The 13,156-nt window shown below is 44.5% G+C and overlaps 2 protein-coding genes across 3 annotated transcripts in view; one reads left to right on the top strand and one right to left on the bottom strand.

The window, feature by feature from the left end:
• The first annotated feature begins 2,202 nt into the window (after positions 1-2,202).
• On the top strand, positions 2,203-4,064 carry psmg4 (proteasome (prosome, macropain) assembly chaperone 4). Its single transcript, XM_035412734.1, has 3 exons — positions 2,203-2,709; positions 3,339-3,414; positions 3,884-4,064. Exons 1-3 carry the CDS (start codon positions 2,518-2,520, stop codon positions 4,003-4,005), a joined length of 390 nt encoding a protein of 129 aa, XP_035268625.1. The 5' UTR covers positions 2,203-2,517; the 3' UTR covers positions 4,006-4,064.
• A 5,463-nt stretch (positions 4,065-9,527) lies between these two features.
• The window catches only part of LOC118224740 (solute carrier family 22 member 23), a 37,569-nt gene continuing 33,940 nt past the window's right edge, over positions 9,528-13,156 (bottom strand). For both annotated transcript variants that reach the window (XM_035412403.1, XM_035412402.1), the window contains exons 9-10: positions 12,931-13,054; positions 9,528-9,965 (exon numbers count right to left, since the gene is read on the bottom strand). In XM_035412403.1, coding sequence (XP_035268294.1) covers positions 9,551-9,965; positions 12,931-13,054 — 539 coding nt within the window. In that variant the 3' untranslated portion in view covers positions 9,528-9,550. The remainder of the gene's footprint in view (positions 9,966-12,930; positions 13,055-13,156) is intronic.

The following is a 13,156-nucleotide window of genomic DNA, read 5'->3' as shown; positions in this document are numbered from 1 at the left end:
GTCCTAACCTTTCTTCAAGCTGCTAAACACAACCGTAAACTTGCCTCAACCCTCAGACTTACCGTTTTCCTAACCCTAACCCTAGGTGAACCTTAGTTTGAGCCATAACCCTAATTGAAGCCATTGGTACCATTGAAAACATCAGAAAACCCATTTAAAATGGATGGAAAACAAGGCAAATATCATGAATACTATAATTCAAATGCAAAATAATATGTATGAGGTCATTTAAAAAACAAATGTTCTCCCTAAAAAAACATGCATTTATTGCACATTTTCTATGGTCATAGGTACACATGCTACTAGAGAATTTTTTTGGTTCATTCAAAATCATTAAGAAACCCATGTCCTAACCTTTCTTCAAGCTGCTAAACACAACCGTAAACTTGCCTCAACCCTCAGACTTACCGTTTTCCTAACCCTAACCCTAACCCTAGCTGAACCCTAATTTGAGCCCTAACCCCTAATTGAAGCCATTGGTACCATTGAAAACATCAGAAAACCCATTTAAAATTGATGGGAAAACAAGGTAAATATCATGAATATTATAATTCAAATGCAAAATAATATGTATGAGGTCATTTAAAAAACAAAAATGTTCTCCCTAAAAAAAACATGCATTTATTAAACATTTTCTATGGTCATAGGTACACATGCTACTAGAGAACATTTTTGGTTCATTCAAAATTATTAAGAAACCCATGTCCTAACCTTTCTTCAAGCTGCTAAACACAACCGTAAACTTGCCTCAACCCTGAGACTTACTGTTTTCCTAACCCTAACCCTAACCCTAACCCTAGCTGTACCCTAGTTTGAGCCCTAAACCCTAATTGAAGCCATTGGTACCATTGAAAACATCAGAAAACCCATTTAAAATGGATGGAAAACAAGGTAAATATCATGAATTCTATAATTCAAATGCAAAATAATATGTATGAGGTCATTTAAAAAACAAAAATGTTCTCCATAAAAAAACATGCATTTATTGTACATTTTCTATGGTTGTTGCTTGCAGCTATATTATGATTTTGAAACGGCAACAATAGTCATGCAATATCCCAAAGAATATAACAGGTTTTCTGGAACTTAATGTAATGAATCCATGTGCTCATGCAAAATGCAAGCAATTATTACTTTAAGCCTCTATATGTCATGGTCCTGTTTTCCTGATCAATGCATTTATATTTTTGTAAGTTTCCATACTCAATTACATTTGAAAGAAACGCAGAAGAGATCATTTCCCAGGGTAAGCTAAGCGTAAATAATTTAAAATCAGAATTAATAAGACAGTTTTCTCAAAGTGCGACATTAGAAAAGATACACAGGGTTATTGACAATCAGGGAGAAAACAACAACAATTCACTCTGCCTTAGCACCGATCTGATTCCCACATTGTCCCGCCTGAATGTGCACAATTTCCCGCATGGTGAGAGTCGGATGTGCTGAGCTGTCTCCACGCCACTGATGGCCGCGCCCTTCACGGTTTGGGTACCCACGGTCCAGAAGGATGCGACCGGCTCCCGGATTTCAACGTTTATAAATTCCAGTGCTCACCGGCGCAGCCACGCGGACACCGCACAGCAGCGGATTGGGCGAAGTCTAATCAGTGCATTTCTAGAGCACTGCTCTGATAGGCTACGTGGGAGGTGCAGGCTTTATGCAATGTTACTGTCTTTCACACATAAAGTGACCCATTAACACTGGGCCACAGTCACATTTTTTGCCTGTAATCCCTAATTTCACCTCAAAATCGGTAAAAAATAAAATAAAATAAATTTTTAAAAAAACAAGAAAGAAAAGGGCGAAGTAGGCTTATGCTATTTTTCTGATCACGAATGATCAGGTGCAATGCAAAGTGCATTGTAGCCGAGCGGTTTATATTCAGGCTATAACAATTTATAGTCCCACTATCAATACGGTGCTATGGATAACGACATCTACAATGAATTCTCAATAAACATGGAACTATTAGTATATAGTATATATTGTTTTATACTATATTACTTATATTATATGCTATCAGTATAATGAGTAATGTGTTTATAGTATTTTTTTTAGGTAGGCTACTCACTAGAAACCAATGTACAATATCAGAGAATAAGTGTTGAATTTTTCCGTCTGTACTTAAACCCTCCCACCACAAGGGGCAGTCTTCTATAGTGGGTGATTTAGACAAGCAATGACTTGTAGGAATTTAACTAGCTGTATCGTTAGATAACCCGGTAGTAGCCTGGTAAAGAATTGTGAACGATTAAAAATAGAGAATATTTTTTGCATACAGTGTGCGGTTCTGCATTTTATTTAAAATTGTATTTGAGAAATGTATTGTAGTTGCCTATGGTGAACAGTTATTGATTACTTTTGCCTGCTGAGAGACACAGCAGTGGACTAAGTAAAAAGCAGGAAGTGACTGGCGTGCCGTCTTTCAGACATGGCTTGAGCTGCCTGGCTGATGTTTCTCGTGCTTGATTTAAACGGTTTAGTTATTTATATTTGCAGACTTTGTTTTCAACAAACATGAACAACGTGGAGAGTTGTAGTTCAAATCCAGTGGCTACAGAAGATGCAATTTCTGTCCACGATTTTTCCGAAAAGATTCTGGAGCAGGTTGTGCATTTTCATGTTATGAAAATGAAAGGGGGATTTTTCCTTTGGGTCGGTACAACTCCTAATCTGTCCAATTTGGCTGTTGCAATGAGTAGCAAATACGTGAGTACCAGTGCCTTTTCTACTTTCAATTAAATAAAATAATTAAATAAAAAAACCGTGGACTACTACTGTTATCTCGTATAACAACTGTGCGGTATCTTGATGCTGAGAATGGTGGTGGGCAGTTATTGGAATCCTGCATAGGTAGCTCTGTTACATCGCATTTTCCATTCCCATCACGACCTATTTAATTTTTAATAACGGGTCATTTAAGCATGTCATATGATAAAGTAATCGTGGCTATATCAGTGTTATTATTATTCGTATTATACATTCTATGTAAGCTACAAGTTCACATAGCCAGTGAACTGACTTCAACATAAATGAACTAGCATAACTTCGCTAGCTAGTTGAAGCGAAGCAGAGTTTGTCTAACTAGCTTCGTATTGAAGTGTTATAGATATAGATCCTTATGGTAGGAAGACTGTTTCCCCAAAGCATATGAGTTTAATTAACTGTCCAGGACGCCAGTTACCAGCGTATTGTGTAGCGTGCAAACTGAGTGTTTTGTGGTGTACAAACCGAGTTTTAAGACACGAAAACACCTTTTGGAGTCAAGGTGGACCGGGCTGTGTGTGATCGATGTAACTAATACTACAGCCAGCCATCATTTCTGTTCGCACTTACAGGACGCAACGCCGCTGTCCACATTAGTCCTGGGCGACCCGTCAGACACCACTCCAAATTCATTGTCTCAAAGACTTGGTGAGTGTCATTATACCGTTCGCCCTCTCTCTTGGTTTTAAAGATGTCGTCTGTCAAGTGGAGAATATAATTATTAGACTTGAGGTTTGGGGGAAAAAAAGGAGACTCGCCAAACCGTAAGCCGACATCCTTAGTCAATACACAGAGCTCGACGTCAGGTGCTGAATTTCTTCCCTGTTGTGCTAGTGAATTGAATGTTTACCTTCCTTTTATATCGCCACAGCTGATTTGATGTGCTACAAAAGACAGTAAGCTCAATTTCAAGGACGTAATACACAGTCATATATATCTGTGTATGTGATAGTATGCTGATTCAACAAGTCAGTTGAACTGAACCATCAATTTAGACTACTCTGTAGGAAAACCTAGTGATGTCACAAGTTTTTCCTTTTTTGATAGTATATTATTGGAATATATTCATGCACTGAAACTATATTAATTCTGAACAATTCTTTTATTTCTATCTCAGCCAGGAAGACAAAAAAGCAGGTTTTTGTCAGCTACAGTCTTCCCACTACAGAAGCCAACTTAACCTTACTGGTGGAGAACCGAATAAAGAAAGAAATGGAGCAGTTCCCTGAAAAATTTTAATTTGTGTTTTTGTTTTATATTAAAAGTATTAATAATAAAAGAGATCAAGACAATCCTAAGACGAATGTATTAATTATTTTACTGATGGCTCTTATTATACTGTGACATTGCAGTTGGTCGTCATGTTGAAATTGCTAATGTTGTCATATCCTGCTAGTTGAAATAACCCTGCTTCCAAAACAGTGATATCGCTCCTCTCTGACAGATAAATGCTTACCCAGAAAAGATTCAGCTAGGTGTCTGCCATGGCAGTGCAGCGGTTTCAAAACAGAAGTGCCAAGCAGGACAGACATCATCTTGGTACATATTTTGTGGAATAGAGTCATTACAGATTATTTTTCAAAATGGCTTTTCCAGTCAACCGTACCTGATGTAAAAACTGTTGAGCGCTTTCAGGTGTTGACCGTGATGAGTGCATTACTCTGGGATACTGTTCCCACGAGGGTGGTGTCACACGCCAAGGGAGGGGAGGGAGGTGCGGCAGTGCCGGGGAACACCGTTGTCTGTCGCATGGAGGGAGAGAGAGCGTACCCACACAAACATGAAATAAAATAAACGCCATCTTCACCCTTCCCCCTCACAGATTCCAGGCAAAAACAATGAACTAAAACAGCAAACTAAAAAGATAACAAAGACAAAAGAAAGTAAAACAGAGCGATAACTATTTACGTTTCCCGCTCTGTAGCTGAACTGCTTTCCAGCAGACCAGCTCGTCCGACTTTTCAGTGGGGGTTCACTGTTCCCCGTCTTATTAAAAGAAACAAAACTGAAATTAAACGCAACTCAAATAAAGAATCACGCTCTCTGTTTTAGCTCCTGCTCTCGCCCCCGAACTGCGGAGAGAGCAGCACACCTTTAAGCACCTGGGCTGATTAGCTAACGCAGCCCAGGTGCGTGTGCTCTCTCCACCAGCCGGCGCAGCCGAGACCAATCCGCCTCTCCGGCGGACCGAATGCTACAGGCGGCCAGTGCCAGTTCTCCAATTTACCATATCAAATTTTACATACATCATGCAGTATGTGTTGTGCCGCTAAAGTAATTATTATTAAGAGTGTTTTACACCACAGCCATCTGGAATGCTACAATGGAGAAATGTGATGGAAGGTCTGGCAGTATGGGTTTGAATCGGGGTAGCCAATCCCAGGCCAAAGTGGAATCTGTATACCAAAGAAGCCAAAACCATGATGTCATGTGGTTAAACAAACTGCCAGCTGCCTCCTTGCATTCATACAAGGCACAGGGGGATGCATTATTGGGCTGACCATGTTAAGGAATGAGTCAGTCTTGCCGTTTTAAATCAAAATGTACATTTGTATCGATACTGTTATAGGGGCAAATGATAGAATGCCAGATGGCTTTTCAATCCTGTGAGTATGAGTGTGAAATCTGACTCTGCCTGTGTCTGTCTAGTTTGGCCAAAAAAAAAGCCCAAAGCTGGCAACACCTGTTAAAAGATATAAATAAATGACACCTGAGTGTTTGCCTGCTGTCGTTAGGGAAGCTGTCTCTAAAGGATGAGAACATTGCTGTTCTCGAGCGGTAAGTATTGTTTAAACCTTTCATAATGGAAGAGTGGGGAAAAAAAAGGTGTCGTCGAAAATGGTCCTTCTTATCAAGCAATTGGTGTCAGACTATTTGAATGCAACTTCTTGCTCGAGGATAACGCTAATAGAACACAGCAAAAACTGACACAGACATACACGCACTCACACATAAGCACACACGCACTCTCACACAGCACACACACACACACGCACTCGCACACACACACACATGCACGTACTCACAGCACACACACATACACGCCCTCATGCTCACAGCACACACACGCACTCGCAGCACCTGCACACACTCACACGCATGCACTCACAGCACACACACACACGCACTTACAGAACATACACAGACCCACAAACGGCATGTGTGCAAGAGAAACGGTCCTTTTGTACCATTCTCAAAACAAAAAGAACTTCTCACGAGGAGTAGTGTTTAAGTCACTTCGAACACTGCTACATTAGAAATATTAGCTATAACACAAGGGAATTACTCACCCAATGCACACTGGGATAGGCTCCAGCCCCCACCACGACCCTGCTCAGGATAAGCAGGTATAGATAATGGATGGACAAGGGAAAAATAAAGGGAATTCTTGAATAATTGCCATCAGATGCAGTACCTAAGCTGGTCTTGCTTGTTACCTGTGGGTGTAGGTTTATCACACTGAATAAAAAAAGCCAATCCATGAAATGGTTTGCCTGTAATTAATCAACAGTCAACAGCTAATAATTTAGTTTTTTTCCTCTCGAAGAAGCTGAAACTGTTTTGGCCACAGTCTGGAGGTTCACTCTTGTGTCATCGACCGGAGGAATCGCATGAGGGATGTTCTTTTATTGATGTGTGATGAATAAATAAAAGAGTTTATTATTACAACAACATGTATGGCTTATGTACAAGTGCATCGTTCATACTGATTTTTTTAAAAAAAGAATAAAATTAGTGGTTTACATTCTTTCACTCTTAGTAATCGCTCACCAAATCTTACTTACACGTTCAAAACATTCAAAATATGAGGAATATTATTTTAATATACACCAACAGGAGTCATTAGAAATGTGTGGATAACTGCCATTTTATAATGTATTTCTCTGCACATCCTCTAGCATATATTGGAAACAATATATTTTTTCCATTCTACAAAATGAACAGAACCACATTGCTGAAAGGGACAGTAATCGGCACACTTCTCATATTTCATACATATTTTTGCATATATTAAAATATATCTCATATTTTAATTTAATATTTTAGCCTGCAACGGGTCAATAACCTTCCTTTAACGTTCGAGAAACTGCAGCATTCATGGCGAAAAGAGGTAACGCTCAACTTCCAGTCTCCGGCATCTGAAAAGATTTCTGCTTACACAGACTCACACACACACAAATGCACACACACTTTGCAACTGTAGTTAGCACTTCACCTCAGAATGCAGTGAAGTGAGAGTGGCATATCCAATTAAAAAAAATAAAATAACATAAAAATTCAGTGGCATTCCTACACTCGGTCACATCTACATCCTAGCCCACGTGACTAAGAGAAGCGCTAGTCGTGTGTGTGTGTGTGTGTGTGAAACGGTTAATGTTTTCGGGGACAATAAAAAGGTTTGTGCTTCGGGTCAATTCCTCTGACAATCGTCGTTCACATTTTGGAGAGAAAGGCTGAGAACTGTCAGGGGAGCGCCACACAATTCACGCGAGCGTAAGGAAAAACGACTATGCGGTCCCAACCTGTCCAGTTGCACTAACTGACCCATAGATTAAGGCTACAGCTGTCACACTTTAATGAAACTTGGCAAGATACAGCCTGCGCCCAACCAAAGCGAAAATGAAATGAAATCAAACTTAAATGAGAGAAAAAGTCAAGTTTGTACAGTACTTGTGTTTCTTTACATTTCTGTAAACAGTAGTTTAAAAATGAATAACTGTACTGATCCAGTAACCTTATGCTACAGTACTGACAAGTATATAGCACTAGGGATGCGTTATTTCATAAGCAGTCTGTGAAGACCGTCCTTACGGCATGTAGTGTTGCGTATCCCGAGCCAGAGATGACCTGTGACCTGGAACTAATTCTATACAATGATCTGAAGTCATAGTCAACAATGTCCTTCTTTAACAATCCAAAATTAATGATGGGGGGCCTCCTCAGTTTCAACAATTTCATAGCGACAGAATCCTTATGTATTAGGGTTGTGTCACTCAAATGCTAAAATGGTGAAACATCTTTTTTTTTTTTTTTTTTGCTATTAAGCTGATAGCAATTAAGCAACACAGCACAAGACATTTAAAAATTACTGACACTACATCTACGAGAGTTAGCAAGTTGGCAAAAACATTTGATTGTGTCATTGAATTTAGTGCAAAACTCAAGGAATGTTATTTTTTAAAAAGCAAACCTAAAAGTCTTGTCACAGGCAATTCAGTCTTTAAGAACAATTTATCGGCATGCTTCATAAAAAATTTAAAATTAATTAACATAAAAGCTCATGGTGCAATAACCACCCATTTCAATCACAGCCACACAAGCCTTTGATTGAAGGTCATGTGAAGCTGGCTTCTAGGACTTTTTGTACATTCTGAACTTAAAGGGTGATCAAGTCAAGCCCAAAGCGTTTAGCCAGAGAAATAGTTGATTTACAGCCAAAAATGACAACTTTCTGTAACAAGTTGTGCATCCAAGCTGCAATGCTGCCTTCAGCTTGTTAAACTGGTGAGCTTAATTCATTTTAAGGTGCTGCGTCATCTATGGCTAAGGGCTGAATCTCCCTAATTAAGCCCTGATTTTTAATCTTTTAATGTGACAAGACCATTAGTATCTATAAAAGTACGTTAAAAGCTCTGAACTAAAAAAGATGGCAAAACAAAAAGCATTAAAGTGAAAAACACACTTCACGTAATGGCCTAAAAAAAAACAACAAAAGACGTGGGCAAGAGAACGTCATATCATCTCTTCGCACCTTCGTACTTTCAATACTTCAGACAAAACGAGTTTTTTGTGCAATTTTTTTCCCCACCAGCTTCTACTCCAAACTGACTACAACGCCGTTCAGCGTCCTCAGACAGGGTTTTCCCTTCGTCCTCCGGAGAATACGTCCTGCAGGATCACTAAGAGAACCGCGGTCCAGTAGAGATCCATCCTCGGTTTCCCCAGACATGAGGGCTGTCTCAATTTCATCAAATTTTGTACTTGTACAAAAAAAATGTTGCCATCACAGGGCAATTCTTACTTATTTACAATTGAGTTTGGCTGCCGCCAAACCAACCAGTCAAGCAAGCGCTTGTTCAAATTTGCTTTTTTTTTTTTGTTTCGCTTTTTTGGCGATATTGCTTCTCTCCTTTTTGACTTCACATTCAAAAAAAAGTCAGAAAATGTCCACGTGGTTTTGGAGAAATACGGGCCAAATAGGTAAACCTCTGGTGCGTCCCAAAACCCCCTCCCTGCCCCGCCCCACCCTGTTCCACCCCGCCCCGCCCCGCCCCGTTCCACCCCGCCCCGCCCCGCCCCACCCAGTTGAGCAGTAAGCACAAGCCCCTCCCTGTCCTGGGTTGCTGCTGATACTGAGCGCGTGCAGTGCAGGAAGCGGTGACATTCCGCAGCTGTTTTGCGTTGTTAAAATGGCCGACGCTGCTCGAGTGCCCCAGGGCATGCGACTATCCCTGATTATCCCTGCCTCTCTGGTCCTTTCATGGCAGAACTGGTGCGCAGCGGTGGGGTGTGGGTCCAACGAACGTCCCTAACCGACCCTGCCTCCTCCTCCTCCTCCTCCTCCTCCTCCTGCCTCCTCCTCCCTCCTCCTCCTCACCCCTGACCTGATACCTGCGGTGCAGCTGAAGTCCCTCGTGTGTACGGGACAAGCCGTCCGCTCCTCAGTCACATGACGAGGTTTGACAGGGAACTGAAACCCACACCCCTCCCCGTTCTTTGAGGTTTCGAGGGTCGGGGGGGGAGGGAGAGGGAGGGGGAGGGGCCCGCGGGGGGGGGCCCGCGATCAGGACGCCCGGACGCCGTTGGCGGTGCTGTTCTCCGAGGCCTGGGCGGCGGAGGCGGAGGCGGAGGCGGCGGCGGCGGCGGTGGCGACGATGGCGGCGGCCTGGTGCACGGGCGTGTCCTGCACGCGCGAGTAGTCCCGCGTCTCGGGCTTGGTGAGCAGCAGGTGCTGCTCGCCCGGCTTCCTGGGCGGCAGCAGCGGCTGGCGGGTGAAGGTCTCGCCGTCGCCGACGGTCTCGGGCAGCGGCTGGAAGCGCGTCTCCGGCAGCAGCAGGATGCAGATGATGCAGATGAGCGTGCAGCAGGCGAAGATCACGTGGTGCAGGAAGTAGCCCTTCTGGTTGTGCAGCTCCATGATGGGCGCCGTCAGCATCCCGAAACCCGCGCTGGCCAGCACCAGGCCCAGACCCCCGCCCCTGCACAGAGCACCAGAGCACAGGGTCAGACAGACACGTACAGCACAGAGCACCAGAGCACAGGGTCAGACAGACACATACAGCACAGAGCACCAGAGCACAGGGTCAGACAGACACGTACAGCACAGAGCACCAGAGCACAGGGTCAGACAGACACATACAGCACAGAGCACCAGAGCACAGGGTCAGTCAGACACATACAGCACAGAGCACCTGAGCACAGGGTCAGTCAGACACGTACAGCACAGAACACCTGAGCACAGGGTCAGTCAGACACATACAGCACAGAGCACCAGAGCACAGGGTCAGACAGACACGTACAGCATAGAGCACCTGAGCACAGGGTCAGACAGACACGTACAGCACAGAGCACAGGGTCAGTCAGACACGTACAGCATAGAGCACCAGAGCACAGGGTCAGACAGACACATACAGCACAGAGCACCAGAGCACAGGGTCAGACAGACACACATACACACACTCACACACACATGTACAGTACACACACACACACATACACACACACACACACACTCTCACACACACATTCACTCACCCACACACATACACACATACAGCACAGATACACACACACACACTCACACATACATACACACAAACACAGTGCAGTCCTTCAATAGCACAGACACATCTGCACACAGGGGGCCACTCAGCAGAACACAAGTCAAACGCCTGTCTGCTTGATATGATGTCACATGAAGGGTCTGCAAACTGCTGCACGTTCCCCCGTGTGGAACCCTCAGCTGACCCTAGAACCCTTTCCCCCCCAGGGGAACACAAGGCCCCTCGAAACCGCTTGGCCTCCTCTTGGCCTCTCAGCTGAATCTTGAGTCAGATGTGCTGACCTGACATGCACACACAGCTAATTCAGAAGGCAGAAAAAAAAAGCAGAGTTGACTGGTAAAATGCTGAACGTTTCACAAACAAAGCCCTCCCCCCCCCGCCCCCCCCCCCCCCCTTCCCATCCCCCCACTGACACCACATATCCCTCACCTCACTCACGCATGTGTGAACAGCCAAATTAAAAGCTATGAGGATTTATTATCCTGAGATCAGCGATTCTGCAGTACACAGAATCAACCATGGGGTGGCACTGTTGGCACATTATTCCTGCCAAAACTCAGCCCAGTATTTTCTTCTATACCGCACTACATAGAAGTGCCTGCTACACACAATATACAGCAGCACTGTTAAAATTAGAAATAGTCATAGCATATAACTGGATGACACACACACACATATGCACACAAACACAAACACACACACCATATGCACGCACACACATACACAAACACAAACACACACAACATACACACGTACACAAACGCAAACACAAGCGCACACACACAAACCCAAACACACAAATGCACACAAAAGCACAAATGCAAACACACACACACACACAACATACACACGCACACAAACGCAAATACACAAACCCAAACACAAACAGAAACGCACACACACACACACACACAATTTAGGCTCTCTGTCCTCGTCCGGTGCCTTTATAATTCGCTCTGCGGTCACACAAAGCTCGGACGCACGGCAGCCAAACGGGTAAACAGCGGAGATCAAAGAGGCGCATTGTCCCCTCGCTCCGATGCTGAGCTGATGATGCAATAGAGCTTCTCTGGAGGAGAAAGGCCTGGTCTACCCCTGGCCACTGATATCACTGCTATCACAGACAGACCAACAGACAGGCAGGCACAGGCACACACAGCGCTCTGCAGTATAACACATAACCATATGGCAGAAGGTAAAAGGCTGTTAAATCGGTCTTTAGATGTTCACACGCAAGGGATGCGCTACCAGGGTTCTTCCTTTGATCAAGATCGTTTGAAGATAAAATAAAACACATCGATCTCACGCTTAGTATCATAGTTGTGATGACAATGAAAGGGTTTGGCTGGTGGTCACTACAATGGTGGCATAATGATTAGCATAGGGTCTTAATACCATAATTCCATATTCAAATATTTAAAAATGTAATGCCATTAATATACATGTGTATAATGAGTATATTACGACGCAGAAAATCACAGGTACTATTAAAACGCAACGCTTTTATAGGATTAAGTTCTAATTAACTTTTTAAACCCATGATACAAAAAAACATCTGCCGTGACAAATCTGTGATCAGAAAACACAGTGTGAACACGATTCATAAATTAATAAGGAAAGATGCGACGGCTAATCCCTAAAACACACTTCTGTCCTTGCGCTGATTGGCAGAGTGTCCACACTACTGCTGACAGCTAAGAGCTTAAGCATGCGCCACAACTGGACCTGCGGAACTGAGACCTTGTGTGTCCTTCACCACTTAGACACCCTTAAGGCTGGTCCCACCTCCAGCCTCCATCGGCTCCGCTTCTCAGATTCTTGGTCCCTCCCTGTCCCCAAATCCTGGACGCCTCTCTTAAATCCTGACTAGATTCCACCCCCCCCCCCCTCCCACACACATCAAGAGAAACACACACACACACACACACACACACACACACACACACACACACAAACAGGCACACACACCTGTGTCCCCTACCACCCCTTCTCCATGAGTCTTTTGCTCTCCAAGAATTCCCCTCTACCCCGACCCCCCCACCCCTCTGACCTTATGACGGTGGGCGTGGTCTCTGAGCCCCGCCCCCCTCCCCCACCCCTCTGACCTGATGACGGTGGGCGTGATCTCTGAGCCCCGCCCCCCTCCCCCACCCCTCTGACCTGATGATGGTGGGCGTGGTCTCTGAGCCCCGCCCCCCTCCCCCACCCCTCTGACCTGATGACGGTGGGCGTGGTCTCTGAGCCCCGCCCCCCTCCCCCACCCCTCTGACCTGATGACGGTGGGCGTGGTCTCTGAGCCCCGCCCCCCTCCCCCACTCCTCTGACCTGATGACGGTGGGCGTGGTCTCTGAGCCCCGCCCCCCTCCCCCACCCCTCTGACCTGATGACGGTGGGCGTGATCTCTGCGCAGAAGAAGATGCTGAGGTTGCTGACTGCGTGGGAGGAGAACATCCCGATGATGGAGAACGCCACCGAGAACTTCTTATTCAGTGAGTCCCTCAGCACTGCAACACAGGAACACACACACGCACAACACACACACGCACAACACACACACACACACACACACACACACACACACACACACACACACACACACACACACA

Source organism: Anguilla anguilla, chromosome 4 (genome assembly GCF_013347855.1).
Source record: "Anguilla anguilla isolate fAngAng1 chromosome 4, fAngAng1.pri, whole genome shotgun sequence".
Lineage (NCBI taxonomy): Eukaryota > Metazoa > Chordata > Actinopteri > Anguilliformes > Anguillidae > Anguilla > Anguilla anguilla.
This window is presented reverse-complemented; position numbering and strand designations above follow the sequence as displayed.

Excerpts from the sequence above, each read along its gene's own strand:
- psmg4 (XM_035412734.1), top strand. The coding sequence starts at position 2,518 with ATGAACAACGTGGAGAGTTGTAGTTCAAATCCAGTGGCTACAGAAGAT. Across the intron at positions 2,710-3,338 it reads TTGCAATGAGTAGCAAATAC|GACGCAACGCCGCTGTCCAC; the intron begins GTGAGTACCAGT and ends TCGCACTTACAG. Across the intron at positions 3,415-3,883 it reads TTCATTGTCTCAAAGACTTG|CCAGGAAGACAAAAAAGCAG; the intron begins GTGAGTGTCATT and ends TTTCTATCTCAG.